Source organism: Meles meles, chromosome X (assembly GCF_922984935.1).
Source record: "Meles meles chromosome X, mMelMel3.1 paternal haplotype, whole genome shotgun sequence".
NCBI lineage: Eukaryota > Metazoa > Chordata > Mammalia > Carnivora > Mustelidae > Meles > Meles meles.
In genome coordinates, this window is record NC_060087.1 from 17,449,697 (window position 1) to 17,470,555 (window position 20,859).

Consider the following 20,859-nt stretch of genomic DNA (forward strand, 5'->3'; position numbering starts at 1 on the left):
ACATTATGCTGCAGTAATAAACAACCCAGAAATATTTGTGCTTTTAATATCACTCATGTCCAGTGCTCATGCTTCATACCCAGCCTGGATTACTATAGCTCTACTCTGCACCCTCCTCACTTCAAAGCCCAGAGTAGCCTCTTTTTGAACATTGCTGGTCATCACAGCAGAGAGGAAAGAGCATGGTATAACTATGAACTAGTTCTTAATGTTTCTGCAAATGGGACAAGCACACCTTCCCACATTTCATTGGACAAAGTAAGTCATACAGCAATGGCTGACTTCAGTAGCTACAGGAAGTTTAATATTTTCTTTAAAAGAAAGGAACGTATATTTAGAAAGCATAATACAAGTCTGGTATAGCAATGAATATATAAAGAATTCCAGTATAACATTATACCAGAATTTTAAGGACAATAATATTGTTTATTTGAACATAAGGAAAGCACCATAAAATTAAACTATGTGGAAAAATTTTGAAATATCCAAAAAATATGTTGGTAAAAGTTGAGTTCAAAGAATTTCTTCTCTCTTCTCAATGTGTGTTCTTATGCAGTGGTGTGTCTCTTAGTATCTTAACTAATCTACTGCAATATTGGTGACAGGTTTTGTGGGAAGGGGAAGACCTCTTGAAGTTTTTCAAAGCATAAAATTCTGTCTTATAATCATTCAGTGTTACTACTAGGAAACCCTAAATGGATACTGATTATTTATGATAATGATTTCTGAGGGTGTACAAAAGTAAGCCTAGATGTAGGCTGGTACTGTTACTTGGACAATTTAGTTTTTATTAGGATTTAAGTATATTATCATTAATGATCTAAAAATATTTATTGAGTGCCTGGTATCAATGTTACCTTTTCAGATGTACATATTGAAAAGAAATGCTTCCATTTTGTCCAAGAAAATACAATCTAAAGAGATAAAAGGGATAAATATATATGGACTAAAGAATTTTTAAGACTGATACTTGGAATTTTTTTCAAATATACCATAATTTGCATTTATTTTTCAGGCAGCCAAGTGGATGATCTTGAACTGATGAAGTAATGTTTAATTTATATTTTCATTTATGAGGGGTCATAGTATTTTTCTTTGCTTGAGCTCCTTAGTTGAATTTGTCACAAGGGAAAAATTGTCTTTCATCACTTAGATCATGTAGATATTCTTTCCCTTATGATATATTAGATGGTCATTTCAGTAAGTAACTTGAACATTTGGAAGCTAGAGAGACTTTTTGTTACAAAGAAATGTTAACTTTATTGTACAAATATAAAACTCTTGATGTCTTTTACATAATATGAATCTTCACGCATGCAGAGAAAGCCCAATTATTTTTGTTGTAATTACCTGCCGAGATCATGCAGATTAAAGTTTAAAACTAAGCTCATCTTTAAAATTATTTTAAAGCTGAAACTCAGTCTATTTTGGTCCAAAATTAGAGTGTAAACAAACTAAATGTACTGTGCTAGTTGGCAATTAGAAATTTTATTTTTTAGTCTACAGCCATACCACCCTGAATGCGCCCAGTCTCGTCTGATCTCGGAAGCTAAGCAGGGTCAGGCCTGTTAGTACTTGGATGGGAGAAATTTTATTTTTTTAAAAAATGGCTTTAAAAGTTTCATTTGTGTACCTAATCTCTAAAACCAATGTGAAATGTTTATCATAGAATATGAAAATAGAGAATCAATGGAATAAAATACTCATAGCTGATAAATTGAGACTATACTTATAGAGTGAAAAGAGAACCTCGAGAATTTAAGACACAATTAAGTTTGTTCTTTGAAAATACTGACCATCTAATGGGAGAGAGTAAGATTAACAGATAACCTGTGGACACATAAAATATGGGACATAGGCCTTTCAAAAATGTTTAGGTCTTGGGACGCCTGGGTGGCTCAGTTGTTGAGTGTCTGCCTTCGGCTCAGATCATGATCTCTGGGTCCTTCCTTCTTCCACTCCTCCTGCTTGTGTTCCCTCTCTCACCGTATCTCTCTCTGTCAAATAAATAAATAAAATCTTTTAAAAAAATATTTAGGTCTTGACTCAAGACAAGACAAACTTAGCTCATGATGAGGATTAGCTCACTGCTTCTTCAGGTCGTCAAAATAAAGCTATTAAAATTATAGGGATCACAGTCACCCTAATGAGTTTTCTGGTCATTAATACCTTAACTTGACATTTTTACTTTTTATCCCTTTTGACACTCAGTCTTCATTAGCCTGAGTGGTTTTTAGATTTATTACAGAGCCATTAAGATGCTGAAAAAACAATTAGCCTTACTTCTCTGCCTGCATTTCCAAGTCTCTATATGCTAGATTAATTTCCATATGCATTCAACTACTGAGACAATAGTCTTTCATTGTGAAGTGAAGACTAGTGTGATTAAGGCCAGACTGGAGGGACACCTGGGTGTCTGGGTCAGTTACGCATCTGACTTGATTTCCGCTCAGGTTGTGATCTCAGAGTCTTCAGATCAAGGCCCATGTTGAGTTGCATGCTCAGCGGAAAATCTGCTTCTCTCCTTCTCCCTCTGCCCCTCACTCAGTTCATGTTCTCTCTCTCTCTCAAATAAATAAATGAATCTTTTAAAAAATATATTAAATCCAAATCTGGTTTCATTTTAGATGGCCTCTGAAGGAGTGGGGGAGAAGTAGACAGAATTTTGAAGAGCAATATGATGCAAGGTGCAGATGAAAATGGCTGTGTTCCCTGATGGAAAGACTACAGATGACCACTAAGGTCATGCCCAATCACATTCTCTTCCCATCCCTTGTTTATTGCTCTTCATATGTTACAACTCAATACTTTATTTAACCCAATGAAAAATCTTAGCTATTTCTTTTCAAAATGGGTCATTTGAAAATTTCAAGAAGGGTACCTGGGTGTCTCAGTCAGTTAAGCATCCGACTCTTGGTTTCAGCTCAGGTTAGGATCTCAAAGTCCTGAGATCAAGACCCACTTCAGGTGGGCTCTGCCGTCAACACAGAGTTGCTTCAGAATCTCTCTCCCAGGGCGCCTGGGTGGCTCAGTGGGTTAACCCTCTGCCTTCGGCTCAGGTCATGGTCTCAGGGTCCTGGGATTGAGCCCTACATAAGGGCTTTCTGCTCAGTGGAGAGCCTGCTTCCCCCTCTCTCTCTGCCTGTCTCTCTGCCTACTTGTGATCTCTCTCTCTCTGTCAAATAAATAAATAAAAACTTAAAAAAAAAGAATCTCTCTCTCTCCTTCTCCCCCCATTGTTCACGCGTTCTCTTTTTCTAAAATAGATAAATAAATAATATCTTTTTTTAAAAAAAGTTTAGATTCTTTTTTTTTACATTGTATTTTTTTATTGTGTTATGTTAGTCACCATAAAATACATCATTTGTTTTTGATACAGTGCTCAAAGATTCATACCATTCTTCATGAATTTCTCTTCTTATTCCCAAAACAATAGCAAGAAGACTGCTCCAACAAGTTTTTGGTCATTAAGCTAGCCAAAATGGTGAAAGGGTTGCCAAGGAAGTACTTGTGCAGTGGTTGGTTATACCTTTGTCTCCCTTGTTTGCCAAGGATATTTGTAGATCTGAAATTAACAGTAACATTTTTTTAAACAGGAATTTATCATTTAATTTATTTATTTTTTCAGCGTAACAGTATTCATTGTTTTTGCACAACACCCAGTGCTCCATGCAATATGTGCCCTCCCTATTACCCACCACTTGTTCCCCCAACCTCCCACCCCCGACCCTTCAGAACCCTCAGGTTGTTTTTCAGAGTCCATAGTCTCTTCTGGTTCGCCTCCTCTTCCAATTTTTTTTTTATAAACATATAATGTATTTTTATCCCCAGGGGTACAGGTCTGTGAATTACCAGGTTTACACACTTCACAGCACTCACGATAGCACATACCCTCCCCAATGTCCATAACCCCCTCCCCCCTCCTAACCCCACCTCCCCCCAGCAACCCCCAGTTTGTTTTGTGAGATCAAGAGTCATTTATGGTTTGTCTCCCTCCCAATCCCATCTTGTTTCATTTATTCTTCTCCTATCCCCCTAACCCCCAACATTGCATCTCCATGTCCTCATATCAGGGAGATCATATGATAGTTGTCTTTCTCCGATTGACTTATTTCACTAAGCATGATACCCTCTAGTTCCATCCACGTCGTCGCAAATGGCAAGATTTCATTTCTTTTGATGGCTGCATAGTATTCCATTGTGTATATATACCACACCTTCTTTATCCATTCATCTGTTGATGGACATCTAGGTTCTTTCCATAGTTTGGGTATTGTAGACATTGCTGCTATAAACATTCGGGTACACGTGCCCCTTCAGATCACTATGTTTGTATCTTTAGGGTAAATACCCAGTAGTGCAATTGCTGGGTCATAGGGTAGTTCTATTTTCAACATTTTGAGGAACCTCCATGATGTTTTCCAGAGTGGTTGGACCAGCTTGCATTCCCACCAACAGTGGAGGAGGGTTCCCCTTTCTCCACATCCTCTCCAGCATCTGTCATTTCCTGACTTGTTAATTTTAGCCATTCTGACTGGTGTGAGGTGATATCTCATTGTGGTTTTGATTTGTATTTCCCTGATGCCGAGTGACGTGGAGCACTTTTTCATGTGTCTGTTGGCCATCTGGATGTCTTCTTTGTAGAAATGTCTGTTCATGTCCTCTGTCCATTTCTTGATTGGATTGTTTGTTCTTTGGGTGTTGAGTTTGCTAAGCTCTTTATAGATTTTGGATACTAGCCCTTTATCTGATATGTCGTTTGCAAATATCTTCTCCCATTCTGTCAGTTGTCTTTTGGTTTTGTTAACTGTTTCCTTTGCTGTGCAAAAGCTTTTGATCTTGATGAAATCCCAATAGTTCATTTTTGCCCTTGCTTCCCTTGCCTTTGCCGATGTTCCTAGGAAGATGTTGCTGCCTGCGTTCTCCTCAAGGATTTTGATGGATTCCTTTCTCACATTGAGGTCCTTCATCCATTTGGAGTCTATTTTCATGTGTGGTGTAAGGAAGTGGTCCAATTTCATTTTTCTGCATGTGGCTGTCCACTTTTCCCAGCACCATTTATTGAAGAGGCTGTCTTTTTTCCATTGGACATTCTTTCCTGCTTTGTCGAAGATTAGTTGACCATAGAGTTGCGGGTCTGTTTCTGGGCTCTCTATTCTGTTCCACTGATCTATGTGTCTGTTTTTGTGCCGGTACCATGCTGTCTTGATGATGACAGCTTTGTAATAGAGCTTGAAGTCCGGAATTGTGATGCCACCCAATTTGGCTTTCAAAAATACCATCCATTTTTTTCAAAGGAATGGAACAAATAATCCTAAAATTTATATGGAACCAGAAAAGACCTCGAGTAGCCAAAGGAATATTGAAAAACAGTAACATTTTGAGAACACATTCAAGAAGACCGATGACTGTCTATTCACTATGGACATTCTTTTCACTCAGGAAACTCAATCAGCTTTTGCTCTTTCAACGCATCCAAATTTTGTTTGGACTTTTATCTTCCATCCATTGCAAAGCCTTTACCCCGGCACTGCTTTCTCTGTGTCCACAAAGCTAGGTAATGACTACTTCGAATTCCTTTTAATAACTCTTTTCTGTGTATCATCCTACAGAAAGAATTGCTTTCATTGTACTATGCTGCTACTGTTGATGTTACAATAGACCGGAATCAGCTCTTGTGGGAGGGAAAGAAAAAAAAGTGAAGCATCTGATCAATAACTGGAAACTAAACTCTTTCATGTCTTTCTTTTCAGATGCTGCTTTATTGTTATTTGTTTGAAAATCTTGTTAAATGGCTTCCCATTTCATAACTGTTGGAAGGACCATAGTATATTTCTTTAGACCTGACCTTCTGGCTAGCATGGTGAACACTAGCTGCATGTGGCAACTGAAGTATAAATTTAAATTAATTAAAACTAAGTAAAATTACAAATCCAGTTCCTTCTTTGCACATTTTAATTGCTCAGGAGCCACAAAGGTCTAAAAATTACCAAATTTGGGGATGCCTTTGTGGCTCAGTGGGTTAAGCCTGTGTCTCCAGCTTAGGTCATGATCTCAGGGTCCTGGGATTGAGCCCTGCATTGGGCTCTCTGCTCGGCAGGGAGCCTGCTTCCCCCCACCCCCCGCCTGCCTCTCTGCCTACTTGTGATCTCTCTCTGTCTGTCAAGTAAATAAATAAAATCTTTTTAAAAAATAAAAACTACTGAATTTTAAGCAGCACAGACATAGAACATAATTATCATAATCCTCTTATCACTATAAGTTTTAACCAATATGTTTCTGTAGTACCACTTTCTACTCCTTACTCCTGGCCACACAACTAACCCTTCCTTCCTAGACCATATAAGCATTCCCAGACAATGTAAGCATTGTCTGAGCTTCTGTCCTCTGCTATCTTCTCACTATACATTTTTTTAATGAATTTATTGTTGTTTTCTTGGGCCTTTAACTGTCACTTCGGTGTAAATACTAACAGGTCTGGCTTTATTTTACATCCAGTTCAGTTTTCTCAGTTGCTTGCTGGACAGCTTTGTATAAAATGTCCTGTCTTTCAGCCACTTCTAATTTCACATGCCCAAAATATAATTATTTTATTCTCCCCAGAGTCTCTCCTAACATTTCTACTCAGCCTTCAATCCATTTGCTCAGGTTTGAACCCCTGGAGTAATATTTAACTTTCCTCTCCCCATCATCCTCTGTGCCTGATGAATCAGTCACCCAATTCTTATTCTTGGTTACATGTATGTCAGCCACCTCTCCTCAACTTGCTTTCCACCATCATAAACTCAATTCCTTCTTGGATTACATATTACATTTTCTATGGAAAGAGCATACCAACTGATCTTGCTACCTCCAGCTTTCTTCCATTCCAGATCCACAATTTCTTCCCCATTGTTTTCATAAAACATATATTTGACCACATACTTCCGATGTTCAGACATCTCTGAGCACTTCCTTGAATCTGGGTAAAGTACACACTCCTCAGTCCTCCCCAGAGATGAAACGTCTACTTGGTATATCTAGAAAGATACACAGCTTTGCAGAGATTCGTTATCTGAAACATGACCTGAAAATGACTCTTGTAACTAAGGGAAAGGAAAAAAAAACCTGAGAAAAGGAACAAGAAGAAATGGCTATTAGAGTTGTTAGCTGGATCACAGAGTTTGGACTCCTCTCTCCCCTTGCCTGCAGCACACACACACACTCACCATTTTAATGTTGCTGTTTAACACCAACCATGGCACTATGTAAGGTACCCTGACTTTAACCCCTTCCAAAATAAAGTCACAAGAAATTGTCAGTTGACCAATTAAAGTGCTATCCTGGTTGAACGGGGCTTCAAAATAGATTGTCACGAAAAATAAAAATTGTATTCCCTTCAAAACAAAATTTCTCCAGCCTAGCATTGGTAGCTCTCTACAGTATGACCTCATGTTATTTTCTAGACTTTCTTTCCTGTTGCATTCATTCCACATATCTTATGCTCTAGCCTAGTGTGCTTACTTCTCATCATGCCTTCGTTCATTGTGTTTGCACAAGCTGAAATGTTTGTTCCCTGTGAACCCCCAGTTTCCAGATTCAAAAGCTATTTAAGGTCAGTTAAGTACCTCCTCCAGAAAGTCATTCCAGATTAACAAGTTAGGATTGATCTCTTTTTTATGAGATCTTCTGTGAGCATTTGTCGTGTACCTTACATTATTTTTTTTTTAAGATTTATTTTTTTGACAGATAGAGATTACAAGTAGGCAGAGAGGCAGGCAGAGAGAGAGAGAGAGGAGGAAGCAGGCTCCCAGCCAAGCAGAGAGCCCGATGCGGGGCTTGATCCCAGGACCCTGGGATCATGACCTGAGCCGAATGCAGAGGCTTTAACCCGCTGAGCCACCCAGGCGCCCCGTGTACCTTACATTATTATTTGATCAATTTCTCCACTAAAGAAGGATGGCCAAGGGCCAAGTTTAATTTATCTTTGATTACCTCATTGTGCCTGACGTTGAATTGCGCTTACAAAATGCCCCAGAAACCATTTTTGGGGAATGGAATTGTGACTTGAGTAAATGAATGAGTGAATGAATAAAATAAACACTAACTCATATGAATTAATCACTTAAGCATTGAAGACATTTTGGTACCTTGACAATCGAATATGTGAAATATTCGGTATGAAGGTGTCATTATTAAAGGTTTGCATAGATGGATTATTTAAATATTACATGTAAGCAAAACAGTATTTTTTAGGGCACCTGGGTGGCTCAGTCAGTTAAGCATCCGACTCAATTTTGGCTCAGGTCCTGATCTCAGGGTCATGAGAGAGAGCCCTGTCTCAGGCTCTGAGCCTGTAGCCTGCTTGATATTCTCTCTCCCTCTTCCTCTGCCCTTCCCCTGTGCGTGCAGGTATGCTGTCTTTCAAAAAGAAAAACAATAGTTTTATATTATATGTACAAGTATGCTATAATATACCAAAAAAGATATGAAAACTTAGAGCATTCATAGTCCCAAAGTTCCGTGAAATATAATTGTATGCAGCATTAGAAACATACACTATTTTTCTTCACTCTCTTTATGTATTCATTGTTAATGAGCTATTCCTATGACTATAATACACAGTTGATGAGAGATAATTACTTTTACTGAACATCATGACCCCAGGATGCTTAAGATGTGTTGACAAAGTAGGGACCATCGGTGATAGCTCTCGTAGGATAGAAGGGTTTCTGTGTGTGCGGCTCCGTATGGCAGTTGCGTTACTGTTTCACAAGAACAATGACTGATTATGATCCTGTGTGGGCACATAACTCATCTGTGGAGGACAGTTTCTGTGCATACTTAGACTTCTCAGAAAGAAAAAATTGATCAAAACTGAAGAAACACTCATTATCTTTATGAATATTGTCTTGTTAGGAATTTGATACATTTAAATGTGCATCACATAGTTTGTAGAAGCATTATGGAAAAGAATAAAGAAGAAATTGCAAGTGTCATTTTCCATGCACAGTAAGAGACAGAACATGAGCTACTGAAGAGAATTCCTAGGAGTATATACCAGCATAGCTCTAAATCCACTTTTAAAAATCTAAATTTAATCCTAACCTAAAAATAAGTAGAACGTCAGAGGTGTACCTTTTCTTAGCATGAATATGTCCTTAAAAATGTGGATTTCTCCATATTCAGTGCTATTTTCTTTTTAAAACTTGGGATATGATTTTTTGGGGGAAAATATTTGGCCCTAAGTTTTAATAAAACCCACACTTGAGAAGCCAATATTTTAAATTCATGTCTTGATGGAAATAAAATAACTTATAAATAAAATGAATCCCCTAAGGTACCTACGGCTATTTAAATATTCAGCATAATAAAATGAGCTCCTTAACATGATAGCTTAAGTAAATAGAACATAGTCATTTAGTTTCTGTTCTTCTCCCTAACATAAAGTAGCAGGTTAATACATACTTTTTTGTATTACAAAAGTAATACATACTTTTGTGTCCCAACCTTTGTGAAAGCCTTTGGCTTTCAATAATGAACAGGCCCGTCTGGCTGAAAGAAGGTAGAGATAGAAACAAATAGAAGCAGTTATTCTAACTGATGAGCAGTTGAAGAAAGAAATAAGTTTACTGGGTGGAAAAAAGGAAAAGTCAATCAATAAATTGGGGAGAATGTGAAACAAAAGCAGATAGCTCCGAGGAGTTGAGAACTGTTTCGAGTGAGCCAGCAGATACTATTTTCAAATCAGTTTATGGTCTTCAGGTTCTATATATTTGGTCATTTTTGGTTTGATTTGCTTTGGTGTTCTTCTATGACATCTTATCCTATAATATAGATTGTCTTTCAAAATACCATCTTCATCAGAATCATGATGGGGCCCCCACTCCAGGTCTACCCTGTCCATATATCTGGGGCTGAACCCAGAAATCTGCATTTTAACCCACTTTGCAAGTGATTCTTACATGTATACAGAGCTAAAATCTGAAAATTATTGCAGTAGCTTAGAAGTGTTTGAGGGTAGTTTTATTGCTTTTGCAGTAGTGCTGCCTTTATTTTCTTTACCTAAAAACCTACTTTTTCCAAGACTCAATTAAAAGTCACCTTTCTTGATTTTTTTAAGGCAGAGTTAGTTGTTTCCTCCTCTGCTCCCCCAGCCCTATGACCTTGCCTTTATTATAGCAATTGCAAGTGTCCCAAATGTGTTATGCATATTTAAGCTTTAATAAAGTCACATATGTGATTATGCTACAAACATAATGTAAACATCCTTTCAAAATTTAATTATTCCAATTTATTTTATAGTCATTTGGTTTTGTCTGTTTCAGTAGTAAGTTTTTAATTTTGATATTTGTGATAGTTTTTTAGACTGGTGGAAAACCTTGTCCACTTCAGTCACCTGATGTATCTCTTTTAGACTTTGTCTTGTTGGCCATGTCAGAATTGTCAAGTATGCATCAGTACTTCATTCTTTGAATAATCTTAAAGCTCAGATTATAGATAAAATCCTTCTGGTCACTGAGAAGCAGGAGCTGATGAATGTGTTTACAAAGTTTGAAATGTGACTTGAGCATTTTGCATTTTAATGACAAATATATCAGTATTATAAAATTTTAAATAATTGGCCTTTCACATATTGATTTCTATATTTTGTGGCCTTCATGCTTGTGAAGTTATTGAAACTTAAACTTTATGAAGACTTTGGCATTCTACATATTTTAACTTATTCGTGTGAATGCCTGTCTCCCTAACCTGTGCTTTTTCTAAGTCAGGGGCCATATTTAATATATGCAGTATTATGCAACTGTTACTGAATATTTTTCGATGTATCTGGTATATATAAAATTAACCATCAACTGTATTAATATATATAATAATTAATATGTACTTTACTGTTTCCATCCATTTTAACTATTATTTTTTTTAGTTTCCCAAATTGCTCCATGTTCGGCCAGTAAGAGTCACTTAATGTTGACTTCCGAATCCTGCTGAATCCTTCCAAATCAAACCTTAAAGAGTTTAATAGCTTCTTCTTATCTGTATCAGAGTACAATCCAAGCTCATCTTGTACATTTCCTACCCCAGATTTGGAATCCACCATCTTCCTAGAAGGCCCAGGAAAACACATTTCAAATATCATTTCCTAGAAGGCCCAGGAAATGATATTTGAAAATCACTAACTGAGGAATTTATTCATTATTCAGTTATTTGTGTCTTTTTAGTGGGCTACATTAAGCAATACATACGTATGTGTACCACATGATACATCAAGAGACTCTAGATTCTACTTACCTTCTTGTGTATGTATCTACTTTGTGTCATGCTAAAATTACTTAGGACACCAAAACTGATAGAATGATAGTAGTATCGCATAACTGTTCAGTTGCTTCATCCTATAAAACACAGTAGTTTCAGCGAAACAGTAAAGATTGAAAACACTACTACCAACAAACAATATGATTACTGACAATAGTATAAGATTTAGTTACCAGTTCTTTTTGTTATGTTACACTAGGGATGTGCAAGTAAAGTATGAATATTTTGAAGAACTTGAAATAGTTATTCTCTGTGTGATTATTGTATCACTCGCAGGATATCCATTTAGATCATATTTGCTTTTTTCCTTGAGGAGAATCCCTTTGAAGTTTGAACATTTAATCATATTCTCTGATTCGGGGAAGGTAGGTAAATAATCAAACTTGCATCCATTATAGCTGAAGCAAGTTGTACAGGCAGCTTGGGAAAACTGGGTAACTTTCCAACTTTTCCCAAATCATCTCTTTTACCAGTGTAATTGTGTTTGAAATTAATTCTGTAAAGTTGGACTCTTCCAAATTCAGATGTAAGTATGGTGTACTTTCCCAGTATAAATACTTTATCTATACCTTGTCTCCCCTGTACACATAATTCATACTTAATTTATAGAGACATGAATATAGCTAAATTCGTAACTGACTTCTTCATCAGCACAGAAGCCCTTCAGTATGGCAAGGCCCAGTCCTTAAGTATTTCTATTAATTTGTGAAGTAAATCACCTAAATTTAACTTTAAAACTTTTGCCCCTGATAAGAATATATAATATTTTTGACAGGTTATTTTGGTGAAATGGCATTATCAAAAACTATGTTCAACAAGAACCCTTTTTTAAAAAATTAAATTCAGGGGAAAAATGAAATGGGCTATCATTCCTTAAAATATGCAGTACTGTGAAACATGGTTATTCTTTCAAAATTAGATGGTCAAATAGTAATTAGTTAACTTTATATTTTGAAGTAAAGGTAATTAGTTTAAATTTTTAAAGTAAAGACATAGAACAACAGTAATTCATGGTTAAAATGTATTTATCACTTACTGTATGCCAGATACTATGCTAAGCTATTTATCCATTTTCTCATTTACTCCTCACAATACCCTTATTGGGTTACTACTAATATCATTCCCATTTTATAAATTTCTTAAGAAAAATGAGACATAAAAACAAAGTTTCTAAGCAAATATCACTTTGCTATATTTCTGCTCATCATAAATCTAGCAACTGCAGGTAAAAAGACAATGGTGATTTTTTAAAATAATTATTTATAATTTCAAAGATTCAAATTTAAGTAAAAAACTATGAACTTGGTATTTATTAGTGTGTGTATCAATTTTAAATGCATAGTGTAAAAGATATTTGATAGCCTACAACAGTTGAAAATATAAAAGCATTTCTGAAACTGAGACTATTGAAATAAATACTAATGTTTTTCCTAATGTTCCAATCTATAAAAAATTAGTATTTGAAATATTGGGAATACTTCAACAAAAAGTATCACACATAAAAATTTAGACAGAGAATGTTACAATATTTTTTAATATTTGATTTTATTTCTGTTTAATGTAATTATTCTCTATGATATATGTGTAAAATTAGAAAATATAGTTTAGCAAAAATAAGAATATCTCTGTAACTGACCATCAGAGCTAACTACTATGAATATTTTAATATATGGCATTCTGGATTTTTTTATTCTTATTGCTGTTTTTGCTTGAATTGTCAAGACTTTTTCAAATTGTAGTAAATTTCCTAAGAAAGTATTTTAAAAGGCATGTCTGATTTTTTTAAACTAATGAATATATTTCTTTTTTTTGAAGGATTGTACTGTGTATGAAACAGAGAATAAAATTCTTCATGTGGTAAGTATATTTGGATTTATTTTAATCTTCATTAGAAAATATTTCTTTAACTAGTAATTAAATAAAAAGGTATAGCCTATAAAAATGAGCTCTGCTTATCTCATAGGAAAAGTACAAAAGAGTATAAAAGAACAGATTAAATTAGTTACAACCATTCCTTTGTATCCTAATAGGAAAATATGATAAAATGTGATACAAATTTTAAGATTGTATTATGTAGCAAGGTTGGAATATAATGAAAAACCTAAAAAAAGAGAATTTGAAATCAGAAATTTTTTGTGACAAAAAAAGAGAAAAGTATTTGGTTGTGGAATGGGGTAAACAACCTGTCGTCATTTGGATGAAATACTTAATAGAATAATCAATCTGCCTTTGATAAGATTCTATACTCAGCAAAGGACCTTCCAATTTTTAATTTGGCAATATTTATTTAATCAATTAATGACTTTGCAAATATTTTATTCTAGAAATGGAATGTGAGTACATTATAATTTATAGAAAGGTATTTCCTTTCTTGTTAATGAACAATTTGCTACTTTTCTTTATAAATCTATAATTTGGCTGATGCTCATATCAGTCCTGATAACTTCTTCACCTCTGTTAGAAATAAGTGACAACATAAGTAACACTGAAGAAGTTTAGAAGTGAATGTAATTTATTACTTCGGCAATTTCACATTCCAGCTAGCTAACCAATCAGTTCAGCTTGAAAAGCACTTGTGTTTCCTTCTTTTTTAGAGTCCTCCTATTCTTTCATTTTTTATTTACATTCTTAAACTTTTTTTTTCAAGATTTTACTTATTTATTTGACAGACAGAGATCTCAAGAAGGCAGAGAGGCAGGCAGAGAGAGAGAGAGGGAAGGAAGCAGGCTCTCGGCTGAGCAGAGAGCCCAATGTGGGGCTCGATCCCAAGACTCTGGGATCATGACCTGAGCTGAAGGCAGAGGCTTTAACCCACTGAGCGACCCAGGTGCCTCTGCATTTTTAAAGTTTTTATTTAAATTCCACTTAGTTACCATGCAGTGTGATACTAGTTCCAGGTATACAATATAGTGATTCAGCGCTCCCTGGTGCTTATCACAAGTGCCCTCCTCAATCGCCATCACCTGTTTCACCCACCCTTCCACCCACCTCCCCTCTGGTAACCATCACATTGCTGTCTGTAGTTAAGAATCTGCTTCATGGTTTGCCTCTCTCTCCCCCCACCTTTGCTTGTTTGTTCAGTTTCTTAAATTCCACATATGGTGAAATAATGTGGTATTTGTCTATTCCCACTTCTCCCTTCCTGGCATTTTAATGTGCTAGCTTTCAATAGAAGGTTATATACTTGTGTGTTACTTCTCACAGTAAGACTCTTTTCAAAAAATAATAAAATAATATTGAGTTATTCCAACCACCACAGTATATGATACTGGAATACTTTCTTTAAAACAAAATATTTAAAAAGTCTCTTTCCATATTTTCTGTAGTGTAAAGGAAATCACATTAAGTCTAAAGAACTATCTGAACCCTAATTCTAACAGTTTGTATATCCATGACCTTGGTCAAGTGTTTGAACTTTCTTTGAGATTTTTTAAGGTAAATTTTAACAGTTAAAAAAAGTTATTGCTACAACTGACACATAACATTATATTAGTTCCAGGTATATGACATAATGATTTGATATTTGTGGGAGATTTTGTTCTTAATATCTAAAATGAGAATATTAATATCTGCTAAGTACAGTCATATGTAATCTCATGACCTTCTTTCCAGTATTTATGTTTCTATTTTCCCTTTTTCTTTTTTATGTGCACCACAAAATAAAAACCTGCATTTCCATATAACTTGTTTAGAATCAAGTTGTGACTGAATTTGAATGTTCTCTGTTACTATAATAGTTGAGTAAGAGTACTCATATAAATGAGTAAAGACTACAGTAGCTTGAGATATGCACTAGAACATCATCTGTCTCAGCCCAGACCCTATCTTTAGATATCTTAAAGATATTATCTTGAAGATAAATATCTTTATTTTGCCTGGAGGGTAGGGAAGGCAATTATGAAGAGGAAGGAGAACTTCTCACTTATGAAAACCTTCTATATCCTAGGAGTTCCATAGGCAATATAAGCATCAGAGTATTCTTCAGCACCTGGACAAATTGACATAACTCAGAAAAGTTACGAGGTGTGTCTTTTCTTGAGACAGATTTTTATTTAAGGATAAGTAAAGAAAAAGAATGGGAAAGAGAAGAAGTATCTTCTCATATATCAGAAGAAAATCCTTCCCCATGCAATAAGTTTATTAAGAACATCTATTTAATGATCTCAGTAAGAATCAGAAGAACATTGTTTGCATCAAAACAGAATACCATATTGTAAAGAAGGCAAAACCACTATAAGTTGAGCACAAAATGAACTTTTCAAAAAAAACAGTCTTTAAAAATAAGAACATGGAAATAGAAATTAAACCATGCTGATAGCTATAAAAAACATGCTGGTTATTCCAGAAAATTGAAACAATGAGACACAAAATAAACTTTACTGACTCTCAGATTTTTAGTAAATTAATAAAAAGACAAAACATGAGAGAAGATAATGGCCATAGAAGATAGGTTATGGTTAATGCACCCTCAACTAATTATTAGTTTCTAAAGAAGAAAACAATAGAAAATAATCAAGGATATAATAGAATAATTTAGGAATAGAAATTGGGAAAATTGAATTTTTCAACAAAGTCAGAAAATGAATTGGAAAGATAACAGCTTCAAGATATTTTCTGGTAACATTTTATAGTTTTATGGCAAGAAGCAACTACGTTCATTTAGCCATGGGAAGAGACACATGAGAGGTTTGACTTCAAAGAAACAGAAATTATATTGTATTCGGATGTGTACTGTGAAACCATAACTGCTAGAAGACAATGAAACAAAATCCATAAATCTTTTAAGAAAATTAATGTCCCAAAATGTTAATATCTAAATTATCATTCATGTGTGAAATCAACAAAAAGATATTTTTGGATCAGCAAGATCACTAAGGTACCTTTTTGAAAAATGTATTTGAGTAAGTTTACCAAATAAATGAAGCTGAAGTTTCTAATTCCAGAATAGGAAACTTGTAGTAGCAAAGACGAGTGAACAACAAAATCAGATGCCATTCATGCCGTTATAACAAAAATACCCTAGCCTGGGGCGGGGCGGGGGGAGGTTAACCAACAAACATTTCCTACACTTCTGGAGGCTGGGCAGTCTAACATAAGGGCACCTGCAGATTCAGTGTCTAGCGAGGGCATGTTCCCTGGTTCATAGAGAGTCTTCACATAGTGGAAGGGGTGAGACCCTCCAGGGTCTCTTTTTTTTTAAAAGGAGAAGAGCAGGATACATGTTATTATGGAATATGCAGTACATTAGAATGTGATGTGCTTTACAGACAATGAAATTGGACCATTCCCTTACACCACACACTAAAGATAAACCCAGAATGGATGAAAGACCTCAATGTGACACAGGAATCCATCAGAATCCTAGAGGAGAGCATAGGCAGTAACCTCTTGGGGTCTCTTTTATAAGAACACTAATCCAATCCAATTTAAGAGGGCTCAGCCCTTATGACCTAGTCACCTCTCAATAACTCCACTCCCCAAAACCATCATATTTGGTCTCAACATAAGAATTTAGAGGGAGGCATAAACATTGAGTTTACAACACTGAGGAATAAAAAAAAATGTGAATGCTATTTTTTAAATGAAGGTTATTAAATCAAATAAGTAAGTATCATTAGATAAATCAGAAAGATAATGCAAATATCAATGGATTTATTTATTTCTTAAAAAGACAAGCTCCACATCCCTAAATTAAATCACAAAGGCTTCCATTACTTTCCAGCGGTGGTTTTCCTCAATAAACATGGAATCCCTGTAAACATCAATGAAATACTATTTTTCACATATCAATTCATAAACACAAATACACACACAAAAACAAACACTAAAAATATTCGAATGCTGGTGAAAATCTAATGAAATTAAAATGGACATACCTTACTGCTAGGCATGTACATTCATTAAGCCTTTTTTTTAAGTTTTAGGCAATTTTAAGGCTCAGAAACATTAATACTGATATTTGTATAGTATTTACAGTATGCCTCAGGCACTATTTCAAGTACTGCATATAAACTACCCATCTGGTCCTCATAACAACCTTATGAGATAGGTTTTATTACTATCCTCTCCATGTTACAGATGAGGAAACGTGAAGCACAGGATGGTTATTTGACTTTCCTGAAGTGACACAGTTGGAAAGGATTTAAGACAGGTTTTAACGCGGTCAGTTTGGCTCCAGAGTGTATTCCTAAACTGTCTTGGGAATCTGGTCTAAAAACAAATTATAAAACACAGGAAGATTTTTTATAGCAAGAATTTAGAGCAGCATTACTTGTAATAGTAAAAAATACGATAATGTAGTATAACGCATTAGTAAATTGTGGTGCAATTACAAGATGAAATATTTACTATTCATAGTTACTATTTGAAATTATATCTGAATATATAATTTATGAATAAATTACATTTTTGAATATACCTAAAATATTTATGTTCAAATGTTCAAGGGAAGATTCTAAATAATAATGTTAATTAAAGACCAAATTAAAAGCATCATAAACGCAAGTCCTCACTGTCAAAAATTTTAAAAGAAAATATTCTGTTAATATTTGTTGTGTTTGCTTAGTAAGATAATAGCTAACTTTTAATGTTTTTAAAAATTTTCCCAATTTTCAGTTAGTTTGCTTTGCTTTTTTTTTATTTGAAAATTTTTTAAAAGATTTTTTTCATTTGAGAGAGAGAGAGAAAGCACGAACAAGGGGAGGGACAAAGGGAGAAGCAGCAAGGAGCACCATATAGGGCCCAATCCCAGGACACTGGAATCATGACCTGAGCTGAAGGCAGATGTCTAACTGACTGAGCCACCCAGGTGACCCAGTTTGCATTGCTTTTATAATGAAAAATCTTACAAGTATGTTTTCTATTAGATTCATAATCCTGATGGCTTTCAATGGATAATTTTATGGTACACGTGTTAGATTTCGTGATGCTCACTGTTCTTGTCTTTAAAACAGAAGTTTTTTATGCTTAAAATTCTAAAGTAGCAAACTCTGAAGACCACAAAGTTGGGTGGAAAAGAGGGTTGGTTGATTGGTTGGTTGGTTGCAGTGGTAGACAAAGATGTCTGTTAATATGAAACATGAGAATGAATAAAAGGAAACTGAACAACTTGGGTTTCCTTGGAATTCATCAGTAAGTATAATGGAAGTGACCACACAGTGTAGCCATAAAGGACAAAAAGGAAATGTAGATGATTAGTGCACTATACATCTGAGTGATTGCTGGCTAACAGTAAGCAGTAAGATATTTCCCCTCCATTGACTTGATATTTCCCTTTCTGCGAGGCTTTGGCCCTAATTACACCTCCCCTGATAGACTGGAGCACATCTGTTTTTGCTCTGCACAAATGCTGGCTTTACACATAGTAGATCAGTTACAGGGAATCTGGAGTTTTCTTGTGTTTCATACTCTACTTTCTCCTCACTCCCACCTTTCAGTAAGTCTTTGAAGGTGGGGAGAGAAGCACTCCTGACAAGCCATTTGAGACCTTGTGCTTCAGCAGACTTCAACTGTGCTTATCACAGCCCTGCTGCTCTCGTTGGTGAGACTATGACACTTGCCAGGCATGATCAGGAAAGTCACATTGTTTAAATCAGATTGTGCTGAGCTCAAATACTCCTTTTACATTGACCAACAGTGTGATCTTCTATATGGCACTTGCTTTGTACTGGCGTTTTATCCCCATTGCTTTCATAAAAATAACAGGAGGACTAAAGACAATGAATGCCTATTATTTTAGTGTTAAGTTTATCTATTTGTTATATAGTACCTTACAGTTTATAGAAAGGACATTCTCGTAAATGTTCTCTTACTTTTCTCCCTCCAACCTATTCTTTTCCTTCACTAATTTAGGTTTGATCATGAATTGGGCTGATTTTGATATGTTGACTATTTGTTTTATTTCAAAAACATCCGTGTAATTTTTTCCTATCTTTAAATGTAGGAGTTCTTTACTCCTAAACTCCAGCTGGGCTGAGAGTATTGTGACTTCTCTGCTATCTAGACTAGAAATGGCTAAAACTACACAGAACCAACAGGGCTAATGGAAGAGGCCAGAGGAGAAAATAAAGAGCTCATTTGAGACTTTGCCCCACCATCTATGCTGTATCATTTATGTAAGCATTGCGTTCTTCTGATTACCCAAAACCTTGAGGATATAAGTACTAAGACAGCAGCATGTTCTATAATAAAATAAAAATGATCATGTTGATATTTTATCTTTAGAGATTTCCTGAAAATAGTGGCACTCTAATGACATCATCAAAATAATTTTACATTGGTCTTCCAAAGATCCCTAATGCTTTGAAAAGGCAGCTTTGGTGGTTATAGCTGGACTCTTCTCTTAAAGCTGTGGTTTGGGGCCATTGCAAATGGAGACTTTTTTTCCTGTGGCTGACATTTTGGCTCCAACTGCAACATTTGGACTTGAAGATTATGGGCCATCTCATTAAAACGAATTCTAATACTGAGTTTTGTAGATGAAAAACATCAAGAGGCTTCTTTGTTTTCACAGTTAATGTGACCCTTCTGTCTTGGCCCCTTTCACTATCTTTGTGCTCCACTTGCAGAAGCATGCTAATAAGACTATTACTGAGATAGACATTGATTTCTTGAGTGTTGTATTAGACTATCTTCAGGTTTTGACATTTGGATAGTTAATTGTCTTATAATTTATTTTAACTCTAACTTAACTTCTCTGCAATCAATGTCTTATAGAGGAAAGAAGAAATCAGAATATGATGGAGGTGAAAAATGTTTGTCTTTTCTAGGACAGAAGGAAAAATGTGTATATACTCAAGGGAATGTGGCCATACATAATGAATTAAGATGATCTCTTTTTAATGTGTCTTATGATTTGGATAGACATGATGAATATCAGTGTATTTATATGGATGTTCTTGCTAACATTACATTTGCTGATCACATTACACATTGTAAAAATGCTTACACAGACTAACTCTGAGTGTGCAGTCCTTGTTCTCAAAGAATACTTGTTTTGTTGGGGAGTCAAGTGAGGCAGAGTAATGTAGTAGAAAAAGTACCAGTTTGAAAGTTAAAGAGATTTGGTGTCCTGACCTCATTCTGGCACTTACTAGCTGAGAACAAACTAAATTAGCCTTTCTGATTAATTTGGAAGATTGGAGTGTCTGTGTTTTCTAAGGTTTGAATGCCATAATTTTTTGGTGATAACTCAAAAAGTCAGTGAAAAACAATATGGTCTCATGAAGTGATAAATTGGAGAGATGTCTTCATCTGAGACTGTTCTGTATGTGATCAAAGACACTATGGATTTTTTTTTTTTGACACGTGAATTTTTTTTAAACTACAGTTGCAGTCACTATAAATGTAAAGATTTCTTTATCAAGGTAATGGAATCAATCTGGAGAGAGAAATCAAACCATAACAAACAAGTTTGATCTAAATAATTATTACACAGGGACACCTGGGTGGTTCAGTTGGTTAAGCATCTGGCTGTTGATTTGGCTCAGGTCATGATCTCAGGGTCATGGAATCAAGATCCCTTTTGGGCTCCCCAGTCAGCATGGAGTCTGCTTGTCCTTCTCC

General features: G+C 35.3%; 1 protein-coding gene across 5 annotated transcripts in view; it reads left to right on the top strand.

Annotated features, from left to right (window-relative positions):
* The window catches only part of CNKSR2 (connector enhancer of kinase suppressor of Ras 2), a 299,498-nt gene that overhangs the window by 119,927 nt on the left and 158,712 nt on the right, over window positions 1-20,859 (top strand). For all 5 annotated transcript variants that reach the window (XM_045996325.1, XM_045996324.1, XM_045996326.1 and 2 more), the window contains exon 5: window positions 13,111-13,152. In XM_045996325.1, the coding sequence (XP_045852281.1) occupies window positions 13,111-13,152 (42 nt within the window). The remainder of the gene's footprint in view (window positions 1-13,110; window positions 13,153-20,859) is intronic.